Genomic DNA, 23,652 nt, shown 5'->3' on the forward strand with positions numbered 1-23,652 from the left:
GACTGGAATGAAAGATTGGCAAGAAAAACTGTAGCTGAACAATGGGCTACCTTCAAAAAAGAAATGGTTCAGGCACAGTCAAAAGGGAAAGGTAGGCCAAACAAATCCAGAGCTCCCTGGATGAAAAAGGAGATAGAAATTATGATAAAAAAGAAAAAGTGTGTTTATGACAGGTGTCAGGTGAAAAATACAATTGAGAACCAAGAGGAATACAGCAGGTTCAGAGGGGAGGTGAAAAAGCATATTAGAGAAGTGAAGAGGGATTATGAGAAAAGACTGGCAGCCAACATAAAGAGGAATAGCAAGGTTTTCTATAGACATGTAAATAGGAAGACAGTGGTAAAAGGAGGATTAAGGCTGATTAGGCACCTAGAAGGAAATTTACACATGGAAAAAGGGGCCGTGGCTGAGCTATTAAATGAATACTTTGTATCCGTCTTTACCAAGGAGGTAGATGCTACCCAGGCCATGGTGACAGACAAGGAAACTGTCACCAGAAGGGTTCAAAATTGACAAGGAGGAAGTGTTGAATAGATTGTCGGTACTTAGGTTGTCAAGGCATCGGGACCAGATGAGATGCATCCAAGCATATTGAAGTAAGCGGGAGTAGAAATTGTAGGGGCACTGGCCAAAATCGTGCAATCTTCCCTAGACTAAAGGGTGGTGCAGAGGACTGGAGAATTGCAAACATTATGCCCTTGTTCAAAAAAATGTTGTAAGGATAAGCCCAGCAATTACAAACCAATCAGTTTAACTTCAGTGGAGGGCAAGATTCTAGAAACAATTATTAGGGATAGAATTAGTAGTCACAAGGAAAAATATAGGTTGATAAGGAAGAGCCAGCATGGATTTCTAAAGGGGAAATCGTGTTTAACTAACTTGTTGGGAGTTTTTTTGAAGAGGTAACAGAAAAGGTTGATGAAGGTAATGTTGGTGTGGTGTACATGGACTTCCAAAAGGCATTTGAGACTGTCACGCAACAGACTTGTGAGAAAAGCTATTGCTCATAGAATAAGAAGGGACAGTAGTAACATGGATACAAGATTGGCCGAAAAATAGGAAGCAGAGAGTTATGATCAATGGATATTTTTTGGGCTGGAGGAAGGATTGTATTGGAGTTCCCCAGGGGTCAGTATTGGGACCCTTACTTTTCCTGATGTATATTAATGATCTAGCTCTTGGTGGGCAGGGGACAATTTCAAAGTTTGTGGATGATACGAAGCTTGGGAGTGTTGTGAACTGCGGGGAGCATGGTGTGGAATTTCAAGAGGATATAGACAAGTTGGTGGAGTAGGCAGACAGGTGACAGATGAAGTTCAATGCAGAGAAGTGTGAGATGATGCATTTTGGTAGGAAGAGCATGAATGTACAATATAAAATAAGGGATGAAATTTTAAAGGGTGTGCAGGAGCAGAAAGACTTGGGTGTTCATGTGCATAGATCATTGAAGGTGGCAGGACAGGTGGAGCGAGCAGTTAATAAAGCATATAGTATCCAGGGCTTTATTAATAGGGGCATAGAGTACAAGAGCAGGGAGGTTATGCTGAATTTATATAAGACACTCATTAGACCTCGGCTTAAGTATTGTGTACAGTTCTGGGCGCCACACTATAGGAAGGATGTGAACACATTGGAGAGAGTGCAGAAGAGGTTTACAAGAATGGTTCCAGGGATGAGAAACTTCAGCTGAGGATAGATTGGAAAGGTTGGGATTGTTCTCCATGGAGAGATGAAGGCTAAGAGAAGATTTGATAGAAATGTTCAAAATCATGAGGGGGCTGGACAGACTAGATAGGGAGAAGCTGTTCTCGCTCGTAAAAGGATCAAGAACGAGAGGGCACAGATTTAAAGTGATTTGCAAAAGAAACAAATGTGAAAAAAAGCTTCTTCACACCGAGTGGTTCAGGTCTGGAATGCACTGCCTGGAAGTGTGGTGGAGGCAGGTTCAATCGAGGCATTCAAGAGGCCAACAGATGATTATTTGAATAGAAACAAGGTGCAAGGGTATGGGGAAAAGGCAGGGCAATGGCACTAGGTCATAATGCTCACCTGGAGAGCTAGTGCAGACATGATGGGCTGAATGGCCTCCTCCTGTGCCATTAAAATTCTGTGATTATGTGATTCTTTGAATACTTTTAAAGCAGAGTTAGATAGATTCTTGATTAACAAGGGGGGTGAAAGATTATCGGGGGTTAGGCAGGAATGTGGGGTTGAGGTTACATTCAGAACAGACATGATCTTATTGAATGGTGGAGCAGGCTCAAGGGGCCAAGTGACCTACTCCTGCTCCTAATTCTTATGTTCATATGTGTGTTCAGAATTATTCTTAGACTACGCCAAGTAATATGTTTATTTACAATTAGACATGCACAAAAAATCACCAAATATGAAAAGCAGAATATGTTTATACACCTTTGATCAGATAATTACCCTTCATGAGAGTGGCATCAGAAGAATATAAAAGGTTCAGATCGCTCTTTTTCTGACTGGAAAATTTAGCATGATATTTTCTATAATATCATCATAGTTTATTACTCAGGCTAGCAGTAACATGGAGTTGCTTTTTGCCTGGTCACTTACAAAATGTCAAACAGAACTAATAGGCATTCCTTTCTTTGCTGCATTCATCCATTCTGGAAACTCAATCACTACCTTCCTCAGGTCCAAATAAAATAATGGTTCCTGTGAGCCAATTGGCAAAGCTGTTTAAGCAGGATAAAAAATGCTTCTTGTGTAAATTCAGTTAGACAGTGTAGAGATTTCACTACACACAATGATTCAATGCCACAAACCCTGACTGATATCCATGGCTAAATTAAGCACAAATCTTAAACAAATAATGAACTATTTCCTTCAATGAAAGGTCCCTTGCTGTTGGAAACACAACTTTTGATTTATTGGTCAAAATGCACAACCTGTTCTTTAAAAATGAAATGAGCAGTTCAAAAGCCGTGGCATGTTATGTAATATCTATCATGGAATGGGAAGGGGGAACTATAATTGAATTGGCACATAGTGATAGTCTCATAATACCGTTTAACTAAAGAAGACAATAGGACCTAGCAGAATGAGTCAGCTTAATATTTGAGGGGGTTTAGCTGCTCTTAGATTGTTTGCTAATCCCAGGTCCAGCAGACATCCATGATATGACTGCATTCCATGATGATTCTCAGTATTACTTAGTCCTTGGGTACAATGTGTATCCTAATGCTGTGATGGCTCAAATTAAATCTGTGCAAAAACACAAACTCAATACAGACATAATGACTCCATATAACAGCAGCTTTGGTCATTCGTGTTATAAAAATAACACAGTGTAATTCTTGTTTTCGCTGTTAATCAATCCTTGGTTGTTTTCCTGAACTTTAATATACCATTCCAGATTCGGCAAATAGGTCCTCCTCTGAAACATGGAAAATAACAGTGTTAGGTCCCAGTCCACGGGAAAACTTGCTAGTTCAATAGGACAGAGCATTTAATACTGTGTACCGTAACATCCATAGTTGCTACCTATCTGAATTATATGCAGGCTTTATGCATTTCTTGTTTGTACTGCTCTTCCCAAGCCTCAAAAGCTTGCTGATCCTTTTGTTAGGTTATTTCCAAAGCACATTGCATGTTCTCTTTTCTGAATACGATAGAGCATGGCACAGACTTGGAAGCGAGAACACCCAATGTGTTATAGGCACATTAACGGACAGGAAGTTTAGTGCTCCATTCATGGAGCAATAATACTTGAATACAATGAAGTATGCCAGTGTCCAAACTCTCCTGTATGTGCTAGGTATGCCTACTGATTGAGGGATCAAGCTTCTAATTTGTCTGATGGTCAAATGCTTTGTGTCCATATATACCAAGTGGTCTAGAAAGGATCTTCATCTCTCTTCCCTGGTCACAGCTGAAGGACTGAAATTACACTGTGGATCTACTATGTTGTCCTTTGGTGACTCAGTTTTATTACTGCAGCCCACATTATTTTTTTGTGCAGCAGTGTCTCAATTAGCGTGGATTGGAGAATTGGGCTTTGCTTATCACGGCAGTCATGCAGCACTTCTTAATTTTCTAATGATTCATTTTAATGATCAGGAAAATCGAAGGCTTATAAATCATTGACATGAGTGGGATAGCTAACCTAATGTTTTAGCATGTTGCGTTAGTAAAATAAAATGCTGGTGGTCTCCAAATTTTCTGATTGAAAAGTGGCTTGGTGATGAGCGGTAATATGACTCAAACACTCAGCTATCTCTAATTTGTCAAACTGCTTGTCTGACAATCAGTACTGGATGAGCAGAAATTTCCACTATTGGGAAGACCAAAGCCATTGTTTTCAGATCCCGCCACAAACTTTGTTCCCTAGTCACTGACCCCGTCCCTCTCCTTGGCAACCGTCTTGAGTTTGAACTGAACTGTTTGTAACCTTGGTGTTGCATTCGACCATGAGATGAGATTAAAGCCACAGTAAGTGTGAAGACTCAACAGTGATTTCAAGAGTAATTTCACCTCAGGGTACCGAGGACTCTTATAAATCAATCAATCAAGTTTCACTTCTGACAAATCATATCATTGGAATTCCGTGATTAGTTTGCAGCCTTGTATTTGCTCCTGGGTGTCCAGTGCTTTACCTGTGTTACTCTTCCAGGATTGATTTTAAAGGGGGACTTCACAGAGTTGAGGATAGCCTGGTCAGCATTGTGTACAATGAGCTGTATTTGTAATAAGTTCACTTCATTACCAGTGATCCACATCGTCACTGCTGCTGAATGCTGTTTTCAGTGTGGTGCAAAGGTACAGCCCTGAGTCAACCTTCACACTCTCAGCTCAAGGAAAAACTGAGGCCTGTATATATGTCCTTCAACATCTAACACAGTTCTGCTCAACAGGGCCCAAATGCAATAAAGTCAGTTGCATTGGTAACCAGCTGCTACCCATTAGCTCTTGGACTAACACTAAAAAGAGATTTACAGGGCTGCCTGACAACTTTGTAAATTAAGATTTAACAGAGTTGCTGCTGCAACAGTTACAATGAGAACAATGAGAGCTTCCCTCCCAACAAGGGCCTACACTTAAAGCAAACACTCAGTTCAGACAGGGATCAAAACATTTTTCTGCAATGCAGACTGTGCCGTGCCAATCACCATCTTATATTTCTCTTTGCTCATTTTACTTAAGAGCCACCTGATTTTTCTTCAGTGTGACCCATAGGATGGGTCAATTGTTATGTAAATAAGTTTGCCATTTTTAAACTGCAAAAGAGAATGTATCCGCCCTCATCCTGTTGTTCTAAGCTGCACTTACTTGAGTCGTAGGCATCTTAAATCATCTTTAGTAATATGTCTGAGAACATCAGGCAACACGTAACCTTCTGCACACATCTGAAGAAGAGAGAACTATTTAGAAGTTGATAAAAGCGAAGGAACAGCTCAACATATTCATCGATCACCTGCATGAAATTTCTCCTATAATTTATTAACCTGAATCTGCCCAGTGATGAACCAACAATCGTAAATTAATCATATAATAAACTTGGGATTAGTTCCTAATGATGTGATGCTAGGGGAGGGAAATCAGTAAATAAGGAAAAGTTACATTTGGTGGCAGACAATAAGAAAGTAAGAAATGCCAAAGTCTTTTTAACTAACTGCATGTCATTTTAAACATTGCCAGCAGGTGATGCAGTGGCAATGGAAGTTGAGTATGATAGGGCAGTCATTACGTTACTGGTCTAGTAATCAAGAACAGTATACATTCTTAATATTCATTCGTAATGGGTTAAGAATTTGAATTCAGTTTAAGCAAGCTGGAAATATAAAATAAAGTATCAGTAAAAGTGACCATAAACCCTTGGGACCCACGTGGTTGATTAATTTCTTTTCAGGAAGACAGCATGTTGTCCTGACCTGGTTAGACCTATATGTGACTCCTGTCTACAGCAACATGCTTGACACTGAACTGGCCAAACCACTACAAAGAATAAAACCAGACACACAGCGCTCTGGAAGTACCATCACCACACACCGGCAGATCAAGGAAAAAAGCCCACCATCATCACCTCCTCAGGGAGACTAGAGATGGGCAACAAATGCCACTTTTCAACAACACCCACATTCCCAGTAAAAATCCAGATCAGGGTTAAATTTAACTTGCAGATTGCAAAGGAGTAATAAAGTGAGAGACACCAGAGAGAGAGGGATAAAGAAAGAGAGACCAGAGAGAACAGGAGAGACAGAGAGAGAGAGAGAGAGAGGCAAAAGAGAAGGAAGGCAGAACATGAATAAAGAGTGGAACTGGAGAAGAGGAAGGATAAAGAGGTAAGGGAGAGAATAGGGCAAATAAATGAAGAAAAACAAGAAGAATATTAATGGAACTAAACAGTTCTTCTCTGGTCCAAGTACAAGGAACATACACCAACCACAGAAATAAGCCATTCAGTCGGAGTAATCATCCACTGACAAGAATGTATTTTTGTGGTTTTAATCACTTCATACTAGAGATCCTACCCATTACCCTGTTTATTGTAACTGGGTCTGCTCCTTGTTCTTGCAGCCAGTCAATGAGCTCCTGATCCACTCTGTGACATATAAGAGGCTTTGACACTGAAGGGACTGAGACACCTGGGAATGGAGAACATAATCAATGCAGTCAGTTATTGAGTCTCAGCCAACACCGTTTCTTTTTCAGGAGTGAGTTAATACAATAGCCAAGTAGATGAATAGATTAAAAGTAAGTTTAAACCAGTTTTTCATGATTTTAAACAAATGCAGAAGATGTATTTTGCCAAACAAAAGTAGGTAAACCAAAAATTCCAGTGTGTTCAGAGAGTATGGATGAGTGTTTCATTTTACATTCGCTTCAGTATGAAGTAAAGGACCTAGAGGAGGAAAATAACCTGTAGTGGGCAGTTTTGTGAGTGGCTGGTCTAATATTCTCAGTTTATTTAGTTACCTGTTGGTTTGGATTTTAACTGGAGATGGCACGTGTCCTGTTGTACCTGCTCAATTGCTTGTTGAAGGAGCTTCTGGTACTCTTTTTCCTTCTGGACCAAATCTTCCAAAAGCCTACAGGGTTCAAATGAGATCACAGCTCAGCGAGAAAGATAAACTTACATTTATGTGGTGCATTTCATGATCTCAGAGCGTTCCAAGATGCTTTACAGTCAATGAAGTACTTTTGAAATATAGTCACTGTTGTAATGTAGGGAAGACAATACGAGTCAACTTCATTATCAACCCTTTCAATTATGTACAAAAGAGTTTTATGATTTTGCTTATTCACAGTATGAGATACAGAGAAGAACATTAATAGTTTAAGTTTGCAGGCAATAATCGAGTGAATTCAAATTACATGATAAACAATAGGACTAAAGTCCTACCAATTAGAATACTGAAATTAGGTAACAACTTTGAATTTATTCTATAGTCCTTTTGTTTATAATATGGACTCTGTGAGTCTAAAGACAGGGGGATATCCTTATAATTTATCAAGGAGTGGTAAAGGAGTGTGGGCATTTGTTTGCCTGTAACCTCAACTCCAATGAATGAGTCTATATACAAATTATATACAGATGTCAGCCACAATTTCAAGATACTCCAAAGTGCTTTACAGTCAATGAAGTACGCTTTTTACTAAAACAGAAGTCACCATTGTAATGTAGAATTTACGACAGCATACCTGCACACAGCAAGATCCCACAAGCAACAATGAAATACATTACCAGATCATTAACTTTAGGTGTTAGTTCAGGGATAAATAAATATTGGCTAGGAGTTTGAGAGAACTCCCCCCAGCTCTTCTTAAAAAAAGTGCCATGGGATCTTTAACATCAATCTAAGAGACAGTGCCTCGGTTTAACATCTCATCTGAAAAGGAGCACAGCACTGCCTCAGTGGAACAATGAAGCTGTCAGTGGAATTTGAACCCACAACCTTCTAGCTCAGAGGCACAAGAGCTACCAGTGAGGCTGACACCAGAATTCAACATTGCTGAGATTTTGTAGAACACTGAAGTTTTTGAAGATGACGCCAAGGAATGAGTTTCTATCTTGAAAATCAGGATGAACAAATGCTCAATACCTGTTTGTCTCCAGTCTCAGATTTCCCAGCTGCACACTCAGAGGGCTCTGTGCGTGCTGGAAGTCTTGCGATGGGACTGAACTAAAGGGGCTCACTCTGGGGGTAATGGGAGGCTCCACGTTTACAGGTTGCCCTTCCACTTGGCACACAGGGTCTTCCACCTCATCTGCATCTTTGTCTGGCCCTTCACCCTCAGAGGCAGGGCCAAAGTGCGAACGCAGTTCTAAATAAACAGCCAAATAGCCATTGAAATATTAGTATGTAACCAATAACAATAAAACAAAGCTGTGGTTCTTTTCTAAAAAATATGGTTTTAACATGAACCTCTATATATTTAGTGTTCTTCATGGTTTTACACATAACACTTTTTCTAATTTGAGATTTGGAGGAGATAACGAGTGTGGAGTGGGGAGGGAGCTGGAATGAGGTAATAAGTATTTAGTTACGATTGTTTGGCCGCTGTGCTACAGGAATGGGCTTGATGAAGCAGCTGTATTTTCCTGCCTGTCAATTTTGTTTAATCGTAAGGCCAAGTGGGTGGAATCAGATGGAGGATCTTCCCAATGCAGGAGGTTTGCCGCCTCGGAGAGGACCTACCATGTTACTTAGAGGCCTGTGTGTCAAGAGAGATGAGGCAGACCAGCTTCCAAATGGTAGGTCAGCCCCACCAGGGAGCAGTCCAGGTAAGGGAAGCGGCTTGCACCCAAAGAATAAAGGTTGTTTTTTTTTTAATTAAAGTGGTACCCTTTCACAAGGTGTGAGAGGGAGCTGGATGGGGTTTAGTGGGAGGAACTTGGACACCCCCACACGAATTGCGGGCAGTCACCAGATATTCTGGCCACCTGTAAAGGTATGGGCACCCATCAGCCTTATACACACTGGTGGAGTCAGCACCTGAAAGCATCAGCGAGTTCAACCTTAGCATAACTGCCATGATCACAGCCAAGTATTTTTCAAGGCCATAATGTTTCAGCCGAACAGTCATAGCTCTACAAGCTAATTTCAAAGTCTCTTTGTATTTTTCACTGCCAATGGACATGGTGACAGAGGTTGGATTGGAACCATGACAAATGATCAAATTGTAGGCTTTTCAACCTGCAGATTTAGAGAAAAGGCCAAATGAGAAATTAAGCTCAATCCAAACCTCCAAGTGTGTTACTTCTGATTATCAACATGATGTAATTTCATGGGTATGCCCCTTGAAATCACTGTCTCATCACACCAATCTCTAGGAAATGCAGTCTCATCAATAACAAATCTAAAGACTCAAACAACACAGGAATTGATTCTGAATCCGTTCCTAAGAAGAGTCATACTGGACTCGAAATGTTAATCCTGTTTCTCTCTCCGCAGATGTTGCCAGACCTGCTGAGTTTTTCCAATACTTTCTGCTTTCATTTCAGATTTCCAGCATCCGGAAATTACAGGTATTGATTCCTTCGGTGTAAAGGGCAAACCTCAATTTTACCATCATCTTGGTCTCAGTACATTCTAAATTATGTAGTATGTCTGTTGAATGCTGATCTAAATAGCATGAAGTTTGAACCTAACTTCAAGCAATTAAGAGGATTTAGCTACAACTGGTTCAATTTTATTTTGAACATTTTCTTTTAAGCGCCAAAATCTCCCAAAAAAAAAACACTTGAGGCCCAAATGATAAAGATGAGGGATCTTCCAGAGATGGGGAATTGTGTACCTGGAATGAGAATGGTGACTGCAGCTTGTACTGCACGACGGATAATATTATCCATTGCAAACATCCAGTGGGGCTTGATGTTATGGTGTCGCAGAACCTTATTAACCTAAAGCATGCCAAAAAAAACACAAAAGGGTTATATCTTATACTGAAGTCTTTATCCTATTATATGAACAAAAATAAGTCATCAAATCTTCCAACTTCTGAAGATGAACTTCATAGATATTTTTTCTCACTGCTCCAAGTTACCTCCAAACGTCAAATCAGAACAATTTGGTTTGGACATACTCTGTAACAGCTGAGTGACAATCCTGTAATCTGTTTATCCAAACTCTGTAGAATTGAATTAGATTTAAACAAAATTTATAGCACAAAAAAGGCCATTCAACACAAGTCATTCTATGCCAGCCTCCTCCCATTCTATTTACTTCATCTCATCTTATCAATATATCCCTCTCTTCCCATCTCCCTCATGTAGCTACCTAACTTCCGCTAAAATCTATCTATTGAAGGTTGAGATCAAAGGCTGATGTCCATTCAGCTTTGGTTTGACAAGGCACTACAAAGCTAATTGTTGTTCAAGTCACACAGCATAAGTTTGCACAGCACGGCTTGGGGTTGTGTTCAGTAGAATTGTATCACTCTGCCAATGTGATGGTATCTGATTCAATGGTCCCTAGATAACCATGAATATAACTATTCAAACTCATCAATGTTTGACAGCAGGAGAAGTTTTGTTGGTGATACAGTGTGATACAAGTACCAGCGTGTGAATTAGCAGGATTCATTGGCTATGCTTTGAATTAGGCTGGCTACTTGTCCCTGATGAAATTTAATATTCTTGGAAGTTTTCATTAATGACTGAAGCTAACAGCATAATTTAGAAACATAGATTAGTAATAGTTTAATGCAGGATTGGTTCCTTAACAATCAAATTATTAAGAACTTCACATGGTGTCATTGTTTAAAGGTTGATGAAAGGTACCACGAGATCTCACCGTCATATTATTGCCTCTGTCAGCTTCCTGTGGACTGATCTTACAGCAGAGGTGTGCCTGCTCTTTGGAAGAGCTACCCAATTAGTCTTACTCTCCCGCTCTTTCCCCATTGCCCTCTAATTTCTCCCCTCCAAGTGTTTGCCCAATTCCATCTTGAAAGTTATTATTGAACCTGTTTTCAGATTTTCCTTTCAGAAAATGAAAATTTTTGCCACAGTCACAACATTTCGAAGTGTTTATGTCTCTGTTTTCTAGCGACATCAATTGTCAGCCAATGTACCTGGATCTGTTCAATCTTCCTGCTGTAATGTCCTGTTTTTTTGATTCATTCATAGAATGTGGGTGTTGCTGGTTAGGACAGCATTTTTATTGTTCAGCCCTAATAATCCTTCAAAAGTTGGTAGTGAGCTGCCTTCTTGAAACACTGTAGAAATACCCAAAGCACTGTTAGGAAGGGAGTACCAGGATTTTGACCCAGCACCAGTGAAGGAACGGTGACATAGTTCCAAGTCAGCATTGTGAGTGGCTTGGAGGGGAACTTGCAGGTGGTGGTGTTCCCATTCATTTGCTGCCCTCCTCCTTCTAGGTGGTAGTGGTTGAAGGTTTGGAAGGTGCTGCTGAAGGAGCCTGTTACTACAGACAGTACATTCCTCCTCACTACTTTAGCAGCAATCACTATGTCTATCAGCACATACCCAACCTACTTCTTGATCAGTCTTCCAAAAGTATCAAGTGTGTTTCTGCCCCAAGGCATTCAGCTCTTACATATGAACACCTACATATGTACACCATACATATGCACACCATACATATGAACACTATACATATGCACACCATACATATGAACACCATACATATGCACACCATACATATGAACATACATACAAGCATATGAATGAAAAGCAAGAGTAGGCCACTTGGCATTTTGAGCCTCTTCTGCCATTCAATAAGACTGTGGCTCAGCTGATTGTAACCTCAACTCCACATTCCCACCTACTCTCAATAACCTTCCACCCTTTGCTTATCAAGAATCTATCTACCTCTGCCTTAAAAATATTCAAAGACTTTGCTTCCACTGCCTTTTGAGCAAGAGACTTCCAAAAACTCCCAACCTTTGTAGGAAAGAAATGTCCTCACCTCTGCCCTAAATGGGCAACCCCTTATTTTCAAACAGCAGCCCCTAGTACTAGATTCTCCCACAAGAGGAAATATCCTTTCCACATCAACCCTGTAAAGTCCTCTCATCATCTTATATGTTTCAATCAAGTTGGCTCTTTACTCTGCTGAGCACCAGTGGATACAAGCCTGGCCAGTCCAAACTTTCCTCAGGAGACAACCTGCCCAATCCAGGTATTAGTTTAGTTAACCTTCGCTAAACTACTCCCAACACATTTACATCCTTCCTTAAATAAGGAGACCACTACCGTACACAGTACCCCAGATCTGGTCTCACCAATGCCCTGTATAACTGAAGCATAACCTCCCTAATTTTGTAATCAATTTTCCTCACATTAAACAATAACACTCCATTAGCTCTCCTAATAACTTGCTGTACCAGCATTATAACCTTTTGTGATCCATGCACTAGGACACCCAGACCCCTCTGCATCTTATATGTTAGCTCTGCAATCGCTCACCATTTGGGTAATATGCTTTTTTATTCCTGCCAAAATGGACAATTTCACCTTTGTCCATATTATACTCCATTTGCCAGATCTTTACCCACTCACTTAACCTATCTATGTCCCTTTGTAGCCTCTGTGTGTCCTCTTCACATCTTACCAACCTATCTTTGTGTCATCAGCAAATTTAGCAACCGTACCATCAGTCCCTTCATCCAAGTCACTTATGTAGAATGTGAAGAGTTGGCACACCACTGATTACATCTTGCAAAACAGAAAAGGACCCTTTTATGTCTACTCTCTGCTTCCTGTTAGCTAGCCAATCTTCTATCCATGCCAATATGTTACCCCCGACACCATGAGCTTTTTTTATCTCACAATAACCTTTGACGTGGCACCTTATCAAATGTCTTCTGGAAATCTAAATGCAGTATATCCAGTGGTTCCCCTTTATCCACAGCATCTGTTACTTCTCCAAAGAACTCCAATAAATCGGTTAAAGATAATTTCCCTTCCACAAAACCATGTTGACTCTGCCTGATTTCCCTGAATTTTTCCAAGTGCTCTGCGATGATGTCTTTAATAATAGCTTCTAACATTTTCCCTATGACAGATGTTAGACTAACTGGTCTGTAGTTCCTTGCTTTCTGTCTCACTCCTTTTTGAATAAAGGAGTTATATTCACTATTTTCCAATCTAATTGAATCTTCCCCAAATCTGGGGAATCTTGGAATTTAAAACAAATGCATAAACAATCTCACTAGCCACTTTTAAGACATAGGATGAAGTCCTTCCAACAATTTGCTCAGTACCACTTTGGCGATGATTATAATTTTCCTGAGTTCCTCCCTTCCATTTCCTGGTTTACAGCTATTTCTGAGATGTCACTTGTAACCTCTATTGTGACGACCAATGCAAAATAACAATTTATTCATCCACCATTTCCATATTTTCCATTATTAACTCCACAGACTCACTTTCTATGGGACCAACACTCACTTTGTTAACTCTTTTCTTTTTCAAATATCTATTGAAACTCTTACTATCTGTCTCTAAATTTCTAGCTTGTTTTCTCTCATACTCTAATTTTCCCTTTTATCAATCGTTTGGTCATTCTTTCCCTTTTTTATATTCTGTCCAATATTCTGACAGTGATGCTGAAGATTTTTGCTCCAGAACTTGCTGTGTCCTTAGCCAAGCTGTTCCAGTACAGCTACAACACTGGCATCTACCCGGCAATGTGGAAAATTGCCCAAGTATGTCCTGTACACAGAAAGCAGGGGAAATCCAACCTGGAAAATTACCACCCCATCAGTCTGCTCTCGCTCATCAGTAAAGTAATGGAAGGGGTCATCAACAGTGCTATCAAGTGGCACTTGCTTAGCAATAACCTGCTCACTGACGCACAGTTTGGGTTCTGCCAGGGCCACTCAGCTCCTGACCTCATTACAGCCTTGGTTCAAACTTGGACAAAAGAGCTGAACTCCCAAGGTGAGGTGAGAGTGACTGCCCTTGACATAAGGGCCGTATTTGAATGAGTGTGGCATCAAGGACCCCTAGCAAAACTGGAGTCAATGGGAATCAGGGGGAAAACTACACTGGTTGGAGTCATACCTAGCACAAAGGATATGGCTTTGGTTGTTGGAGGTCAGTCATCTCAGCTCCAGGACATCACTGCATGAGTTCCTCATGGTGGTGTTCTCAGCCCAACCATCTTCAACTGCTTCATCAATGACCTTCCTTCCATCATAAGGTCAGAAGTAGGGATGTCCATTGATGATTGCAAAATGTTCAGCACCATTTGCAACTCCTCAGATACTGAAGCTGTCCATGTCCAAATGCAGCAAGACCTGGACAATATCCAGGCTTGGGCTGACAAGTGACAAGTAACATTTGTGCACACAAATGCCAGGCAATGACCATCTCGAACAAGAGAGTATCTAACCATTGCTCCTTGATATTCAATGGCATTACCATTACTGAATCCCCTGCTATCAACATCGGAACTAAACTGGACTAGCCATATAAATACTGTGACTACAAGAGCAGATCAGAGACTAGGAATCCTGTGAAGAGTAACTCACCTCCTGACATCCCAAAGTCTGTCCACCAACTACAAGGCACGAGTCAGGAGTGTGATGGAACACTCCCTAATTGCCTGAATGAGTGCAATTTCCACAACTCTCAAGAAGCTTGACACCATCCAGGACAAAGCAGCCTGCCTGACTGGCACTCCATCTACAAACATTCACTCTCTCCACCACCGAAACACATGAGCAGCAGTGTGTACCATCTACAAGGTGACTGCAGGAATTCACCAAGGCTCCTTAGAAGGGGAGGGGATGGCGTAGTGGTATTGTTGGACTAGTAATCCAGACCCAGGGTAATGCTCTTCAAATCCTGCCACGGCAGATGGTGGAATTTGAATTCAATAAAATCTGGAATTAAAAGTCTAATGATGACCACGGAACCATTGTTGATTGTTGTAAAAACCCGTCTGGTTCACTAATGCCCTTTGGGGAAGGACATGGCCCTTCAGTTGTAACAAACCGCTACAATGTCACAAAAAAGGAATGAAACTGGACAGATCACCCAGCATCGACCTAGGCACCGGAAACGACATCAGCAAGCTCAGCCCTGTTGATGCTGCAAAGTCCTCCTTACTAACATCTGGGGGCTAGTGCCAAAATTGGGAGAACTGTCTCACAGACTAGTCAAGCAACAGCCTGACATAGTCATCCTCATGACATCATATCTTACAGATAATGTCCACCATCACCATCTCTGAGTTGTCCTGTCCCACCGGCAGGACAGGCCCAGTAGAGGTGGCGGCACAGTGGTACACAGTTGGGGGGGAGTTGCCCTGGGAGTCTTCAGCATTGAATCCGGACCTCATGAAGCCTCATGGCATCAGGTCAAACATGGGCAAGGAAACCTCCTGCTGATTACGGTGTACCGGTCTCCCTCAGCTGATCAATCAGTGCTCCTCCATGTTGAACATCACTTGGAGGAAGCAGTGAGGGTGGCAAGGTCACAGAATGTACTCTGGGTGGAGACTTCAATGTCCATCACCACGACTGGCTCAGTAGCACTACAACTAAGCGAGCTGGCCAAGTTCTAAATTACATAGCAACTAGACTGGGTCTGTGCCAGGTGGTGAGGAAACCAACACGAGGAAAAAACATACCTGACCTCACCCTCACCAACCTGCCTGATGCACGTGTCCATGATAGCATTGGTAGGAGTGACCACCCCACAGTCATTGTGGAGATGAAGGCCTGCCTTCACATTGAGGATACCCTCCATTGTGTTGTATTGCACTACCACTGTGCTAAATGATACATTTCGAACAGATCGAGCAACTCAAGACTGGGCATCCATGAGGTGCTGTGGGCCATCAGCAGCAGCAGAATTATACTCGAACACAATCTGTAACCTCATGGCCCAGCATATCTCTCACTCTACCATTACCATCAATCCAGGGGATCAACCCTGGTTCAATGAAGAGTGCAGGAGGGCATGCCAGGAGCAGCACCAGGCATACCTAAAAATGAGATGTCAACCTGGTGAAGCTATTACACAGGACTACTTGTATGCCAAACAGCAGGAGCAGCTAGTGATAATCAGAGCTAAGCAATCCCACAACCAACTGATCAGGTCTAAGCTCTGCAGTCCTGCCACATCCAGTCGGGAATGGTGGTGGACAATTAAACAACTCACTGGAGGAGATGGCTCCACAAATATCCCCATCCTCAATGATGGGGGAGCCCAGCACATCAGTGCAAAAGATAAGGCTGAAGCATTTGCTACAATCTTCAGCCAGAAGTGCCGAGTGGACGATTCATCTCAGCCTCCTCCGGAGGTCCCCAGTATCACAGATGCCGGTCTTCAGCCAATTCGATTCACTCCACATGATATCAAGAAACGGCTGAAGGCACTTGATGCTGAAAAGGCTATGGTCCCTGACAATATGCCAGCAATAGTATTGAAGGTTTGTGCTCCTGAACTTGCCGCGCCTCTAGCCAAGCTGTTCCAGTACAACTACAACACTGGCATCTACCCGGCAATGTGGAAAATTGCCCAGATATGTCCTGAACACAAAAAGCAGGACAAATCCAACCCAGCCAATTACCGCCCCATCAGTCTACTCTCATTCATTAGTAAAGTAATGGAAAAGGTCTTCAACAGTGCTATCAAGCAGCACTTGCTTAGCAATAACCTGCTCACTGATGCCCAGTTTGGGTTCTGCCAGGGCCACTCAGCTCCTGACCTCATTACAGCCTTGGATCAAACATGGACAAAAGAGCTGAACTCCAGAGGTGAGGTGAGAGTGACTGCCCTTGACATCAAGGCAGCATTTTACTGAGTGTGGCATCAAGGAGCCCTAGCAAAGCTGGAGTCAATGGGAATCGGGGGAAAACTCTCCACTGGTTGGAGTCATACCTAACACAAAGGAAGATGGTTGTGGTTGTTGGAGGTCAGTCATCTCAGCTCCAGGACATCACTGCAGGAGTTCCTCAGGGTAGTGTCCTTGGCCCAACCATCTTCAGCTGCTTCATCAATGACCTTCCTTCCATCATAAGTCCAGAAGTGGGGATGTTCGCTGATGATTGCACAATGTTTAGCACCATTTGCGACTCCTCAGATACTGAATCAGTCCATGTCCAAATGCAGCAAGTCCTGGACAATATCCAGGCTTGGGTTGACAAGTGGCAAGTAACATTCATGCCACACAAGTGTCAGACAATGACTATCTCCAACAAGAAAGAATCCAACCATTATCTATTGTTGTTTAATGGCATTACCATCACTGAATCCCCCACTATCAACATCCTGGTGATTACCATTGGCCAGAAACTGAACTGGACCTGCCATATAAATACTGTGGCTACAAGAGCAGGTCAGAGGCTAGGAATTGTGCGATGAGCAACTCACCTCCTGACTCCCCAAAGTCTGTCCATCTACAAGGCACAAGTCAGGAGTGTGATGGAATACTCCCCACTTGCCTGGATGAGTGTAGCTCTAACAAACTGAAGAAGCTTGACACCATCCAGGACAAAGCAGCCCGCTTGATTGGCACCCCATCCACAAACATTCACTCCCTCCACCACTGATGCACAGTAGCAGCAGTGTGTACCATCTACAAGATGCATAGCAGGAATTCACCAAGGCTCTTTCAAAAGCATCTTCCAAATCCATGACCACTACCATCTAGAAGGACAAGGGCCACATGTAGATGGGAACACCACCGCTTGAAACCTCCCCTCCAAGTCACTCACTATCCTGACTTGGGAATTTATCGCTGTTCCTTCACTGTCACTGGGTCAAAATCCTGGAACTCCCTTCCTAACAGCACTGTGGGTGTACCTACAGTGCCTTCAAGAAGGCAGCTCACCACCACCTTTTCAGGGGCAATTAGGGATGGGCAATAAATGCTGGCCCAGCCAGCGAAGCCCACATCCCATGAATGAATAAAAAAAACTTCTGACCTGCCACCCATCTTTGCACAATTATATGCTTTTTCTTTAAGTTTGATAGAATATTTTAATTTTTTTAGGTAACCATAGATGCTGAGTCCTCCCCTCAGAATTTTTCTTTCTTGTTGGAATATATCCATTCTGCGTATTCTGAAATATCCCCTTAAATGTCCACCACTGCATATCCACTGACCTATCCCTTAACCCTAATTTGCCAATTCACTTTAGCTAGCTGTGTTTTCATGCCCTCATAATTGCCCCCCACAGTACCACCTTCATTGAGTGTACTTCACATCAGATGATTAATCTCTCCTCTTCCAGGATGGTTTCTATAACTTTTCAAAAACTATTCCACTTTAAAAAAGAAGCCTTCACATCTCTTTCTCACATCCACCCTCATTGGGTGTATAATTTCACAAATGTACCATTTCTATTTTCTCGAAATCGCATCCAATTTATTACGCATACCTGCAACCTTTTTTCGCTCTTCCTCATCCTCCAAACTTATCCATGAAAAGCAGAACCTGAAACCTCATTCTTTACCCCTTCCCTGTCATTATACCCCCTTTTATTTCTCTGCTGTCAGGGACTCTGGCCTCCCAAATCCCTACCCCAATCCTTACTCCTTGATCCACTACTTTCCCGTTTGCATCCCAGATTTGACTCCCTCTTAGATAATCTTACAACTTTGCTCTGTGCCTCCCCTAGCAGCCTGTGAAGGGCTCATTGAGGTACTTGCTGTCTCTCCAATCGTACTCTCTCACTGGCCTTTCAACCCAGCAAGTCCCTGGGAGCTAAGCTTATCAATCTTCTCCCTGACCAGTTGACACCCACCCAGTACTGACAACGTGGACTCTGTTAGTGGATCAGTTTTCACCACCCCTTTCCACTTCTCCCCCCCCAGAATGTTGTTAACTTATGAATAAAACCCTAGCCATTCATAGACTTATTGTTCTTGATTGCATCGCCACCATAGCCTCAATGGATGCCTGGCTGAGGGGCAATGAGATCTTCCCCATTAACGAATCCTCCCAACCTAGCTATTCCTTATACCACTTGCCCCATCAAGACTGCACAGTGGTGATGTGGCTCTTATGACCAAATGACACCCTAGTCTGCCCCTGACTTCTCTGGCACTTTCTCTTCCTTTGAGCATCTCAGCTTGTTCCAACCCTTTCACCTCATTTAAAATCCTTGTTCTCTACCAATCACACAAGTACCATAAATATTTTCTCACTGAGATATCTTTACACGCTTTTCTCCCTCTGCACTAAGTTTTCATCCTTGGCGATTCCACCCTCCATCTGAATTCATCATGCTCTATCTTCTCAGATTTCACTCCCCTTCTATCTACCCTTCATCTCTTCCTTCATGTAAACTCCCCAGCCCATTTTCACAGCCACCACCTTGGCCTTGCTATCTCAAGTGGCCTCACCACTCCCATCGTATCAATCACAGATAAAGCCATTTCTTATCACTTCCTTGGGCTGAATGTTATGTCCCGTGGGCAGGCGTGCATCTTACCCAATCGGGCATAAAATTACACGAGAAGGTGTCGGGGAGCATCCCAACGTCATCGCACACTCGCGCAGTATTTCAGTCGATGGGCGTGTGCGAGAGTCGGAAGCGCGCCCGCTGATAATTAAGAGGGCAATTAAACCCATTAATGGAGCAACTGTCTCCGATTTTTTGTGGCCCATCCAACCAATGGGCAAATCTGCCTTTGCATTTTTCGTCAAACCTCATCCTAGGGTGGGATGAGATTTCCGTCATGAAATAAAATAAAAATAAATATCTGCCTCCAAGATTTTTATGAGGTGTGTTTGTCTGGTGCCTGGACCTTTTTTTCACAGATTTTTAAAACTTTGTTTAATCATTTTCACATCTGCAGCTCCCTGAGGCCGCTGTCTGACTTATGGAGCTTTCTCGCAGTGCTCACCCATGCCCGCAGTGATTTCATTGGCCACCCTCTTCCCACTCCCTGGGAGCTGAGCTTTTCAACACGCATTTCACACTGGCCGTTAATTGGCCGGACAGCATGAAATCGCGGTTGGGGGCCGATCGCGGCCGGCAGTCCATTTCCTAGCTGTTCCCGGGCCCACCGATCATGTGTGCCCGCCAAAGGTTAAATTCAGGCCCTTGTATCACTCTCTACCCAAATCATCCTTTCAACATCCCAACACTGCTTCCTTCTGTCTCCACCCCTGGATCAAACTTCCTCCCAGTTCAATAATTGTTCCCAGTATTTAGGCGGAGAACATTTCTGCTCAACCAAAACCAGACATTGGGTAATTGGTCTGGTAAATTACAGATGGTGCAGGAGCCAAGAGAGGTGATGGTCAGCTACAGATGTGAGTCATCAGTGGACAAGTGGAAACTAACACTAAGTTGTCAGGTAATATTGCTGAGGGGGGCTCTGCCTCAAACTGTGTTCAATAGCCGCTGACTCAGTCTCTCTCTCCCTGGCAAATGTCTGACGCTGAACCAGTTTATTTGCAGCCTTATTGCCAAATCGCATCCCAAGACGAACTTCTGACTGCAGATCTGTGTCATCACTAGGAACACTTTGTTTGCTCGAGTCCTTTCCTGCCTCACTTCACCTGGAGATGAAATCCTCATACGTGCCTTTGTTACCTCTCGACTTGACTATTTCATTGCTGGTCTTCCGCTTTCTGCCCTTCACAAATTTGAGGTCATCCAATACTCTGCTGCTTGTGCCGTAACTCGCACTAGGTCCCATTCACCCACCACCCTTGTGCTCGTTGACCTACCCTGATTCCTGGCTAAGCACAGCCTAGACTTTCAAATTCTAATCCTTGCCTTCAAATCCCCCCCATGACCTCATCCCTTCCTATCTCTGTTACCTTCCCCCACCAAGACCTTGCTTTTGTCCTTTCAAACATTTCTTATGAAGTAATCAAGGGGGTGATGATGGCATAATGGTAATTCCACTCAGTTAATAATCCAGAGACCCAGGCTAATAGTCTGGGAATGTGGGTTCAAATCCTACCACAGCAGCTGTTGGGACTTAAATTCAATTAATAAAACCTGGCATTGAAAAGCCATTATCAGTAATGATACGATGATTTTATAAAAACCCATCTGGTTTGCTAATGTCCTTAAGGGAAGGAAATCTGTCATCTTTACCTGGTCTGACCTACATGTGGCTCCAGAGTGCAGCAATGGGGTTGGCTCTTAACTGCCCTCTGAAATGGCCTAGCCAGCCACTCAGTTCATGGGCAACAAATGCTGGCCCTGTCAGTGACACCCATGTCCCATGAAAATATAAAAGAGAAGAGAAACCTCTTTGATAAAGGCTGGGATGTTCTAGCCCTGCCACAGTGGGACTGGAAAATCCCGGACAAAGCTTTTGGACATCTTCCCTAATGTCTCCTTATGGACTTGGGGCTTGATTTTTAGCCCCCGCCAAGGGCTGGGAACAGAGATGCAGACAGGCTGGGAGCGGCCAGGCAACAAAAGTAGCTCCACCGCTGGTGTGCCAGATCCCCAGCCCCATCCCCCCACCCCCCCCAGGGCCATTTTCATGAAGGCGGGTTGGGGGTGTGGCACTGGTACCACTGCTGATCGGCGGGTAGCTGATCCGACTTATTAAAGGCCAATTAAAGGAGGCAGATAGGATCTTCCAGCCACTGTCCCAGTTTCCACAGGCTACAGAGGCGTGAGGAGGCCTCTCAGCAGCAGACCAAGAGGCCAGCATTTCAGGGCAATTTAGGGGACCTCACTGCCAGCCCAGGTTCAGCAGCAGCTGCAAGCTGCCCTGCACAGATGTTGAGGCCCTCCTTGCCCCCACATTGGTGGCTTGGCTGCAAAAGCCATTTTTAATTTAAATTTTCAAAGAAGGTGGAGGAAAAGCCCTCGCCCTCACTTTCCTGCCATGGCATCCTGCTGCAGCGGGGAAAGCTTCTGACTGACTCTCCTGCTTTGAGAGTCTGTCGTCCTGAGTTGGATGGGAAGCCCACTCTCTGACCATGAATTAGCCACCTCGGGGAGAATCACAATGAGTAACACTTGCTCACACCATGCGGGCTCCTGACAGCGAGGTCAAATTTTGTTCAATGTTCCAGTGAAGCATGTGGAAAGTTTCACCGCATTAAAAGGTGTTATTTAAAAGCAAGCTGTGTTGCTGTTCTGTTCCTTAATCTCCCAGGCTCTTTAGTCACCCTGATAACTACAATCAAGAATGCATTGTAGGTTGGTATGTCCTGCAGACCTGCATGCCTGCAGTGACTGCCTTTAGTGTCACTGCCTTCAGTCTCTTTCACACCGCTCACAATCTGGTCTGATACAATCCTGTCACAGATCTGGTTTTAAATTAATTGAACACTTTGCCTTCAACCTACACATAAGTCTTTATTTTTTTCAGCAGACTGACTCCTTTAGGGCTAAGTGGGGGTGGGGTGGATCTAATATAAACGCTCAACGTTTTGAAAGAGCAAATAGTGGAAGATTATATTCATTTGTCCATAAATTAGTAACCAGAGTGTATCAACTTGAAATTACGAGATCTAGAAGAAACTTAAGCCAGCACTTGTTGAAACACATGAAGAGGAAAGATATGAAGCAGTGTGGAGAAAAGAACGAGTAACCCTCGAAATGATTTATCCAGATGGAATTGTCAAGAATCAAGAGGTTTATGCTCGTAGGGAGGCCTTTTACCTGTTGTACCTGTTGCGTTTTTATAATGGTGTAAAGGCGTCAATTGCTCACAAGAGATTGTGTCAACAAATGAACCAGGATTTTTAGCTGAGCGGGTGGGTGTGTGCCTGACCTGCTCGAGTGTAAAATGAGGTCCTGACGCACTGGCGCAATATTTTGGTCGGCGGGTGAGTGCGGGAGTCAACAGCATTGCCTGCCGACAGTTAACAGGCCTATTAAGGTCAGTAAGTGAAATTAACTCCATTTAATTAAATGGAAATTTTCGCTGCCTCTCCGGCGAAATCAGGAGAATCGGTCAGGTGGCCTTTGGACTTTTTATGAAACCTCATCCACGGGTAGGGTGAGGTCTCAAATCAGGAATTAAAAATACAATAAAAATGTTCGCACCTCATTGATAACGTATTCCTGCTCATGTCACAGAGTCACATGAGGGGACAATGGTTTTTAACATTTTTCAATTCTTTATTTGTGTTTTTAAGAATCTTCAGCTCGCTGAAACAGCTCTGTGCCCTCCGGGAGCGTTCAGTGCGCGCACCCACACGTATGCGCTGACTCACGCACTTGCTGTCCTCCCACCCCCATCCAGGCACCGCTCAGCACTGCAGCATGCGTTAGTCGGCCAGCCGGTGTGAAATCGCGGCCGGGGCCCGATTGTGGGGGTGGTAGGTGGCTTAACGGCCGTTCCCAGGACCCCGCCACCCGACGAGGTAAAAACCCTGCCCATGGGTTCATTTATTAAGTAATACTTATACAAAGGTAGAAAGCTTGAAGGCATCAGCAGCAGAGCTGTGTGTGCTGAGTTATGCTCAAAGGCCAAAGTGAAACTGAGACTGGATCACATGACACACTTTCCTTCTAGTGATGGCACGCTGCTATCCCTTAAAGGCATATTGCAACTGTATTTGTGTCCGTATTAGCTCCATGTCCAAACCATCTAGTCAAAATTTACTTCCTTACTTTATTGCACTCGTGCATTTTAAATTCCAATTTTGTGTGAATAAATTTATTTTAAAGCATTTAAATTGATGCCCTCTTGTTTCCAATCTAGTGGATATAAACTTCTACGATTTAACCTCTCAAATTCTTTCAAAACTTTGAGATTTTCTATCAGAT

The 23,652-nt window shown here is 43.1% G+C and overlaps 1 protein-coding gene across 1 annotated transcript in view; it reads right to left on the reverse strand.

The window, feature by feature from the left end:
* Positions 1-2,336: 2,336 nt before the first annotated feature.
* Positions 2,337-23,652, reverse strand: part of map3k15 (mitogen-activated protein kinase kinase kinase 15) — a 175,424-nt gene continuing 154,108 nt past the window's right edge. The window contains exons 23-28 of the mRNA XM_041210936.1: positions 9,766-9,871; positions 8,070-8,292; positions 6,943-7,055; positions 6,505-6,611; positions 5,296-5,372; positions 2,337-3,403 (exon numbers count right to left, since the gene is read on the reverse strand). Of these exons, the coding sequence (XP_041066870.1) occupies positions 3,340-3,403; positions 5,296-5,372; positions 6,505-6,611; positions 6,943-7,055; positions 8,070-8,292; positions 9,766-9,871 (690 nt within the window). The 3' untranslated portion in view covers positions 2,337-3,339. The remainder of the gene's footprint in view (positions 3,404-5,295; positions 5,373-6,504; positions 6,612-6,942; positions 7,056-8,069; positions 8,293-9,765; positions 9,872-23,652) is intronic.

Source organism: Carcharodon carcharias, chromosome 18, assembly GCF_017639515.1.
Source record: "Carcharodon carcharias isolate sCarCar2 chromosome 18, sCarCar2.pri, whole genome shotgun sequence".
NCBI classification, from domain to species: domain Eukaryota; kingdom Metazoa; phylum Chordata; class Chondrichthyes; order Lamniformes; family Lamnidae; genus Carcharodon; species Carcharodon carcharias.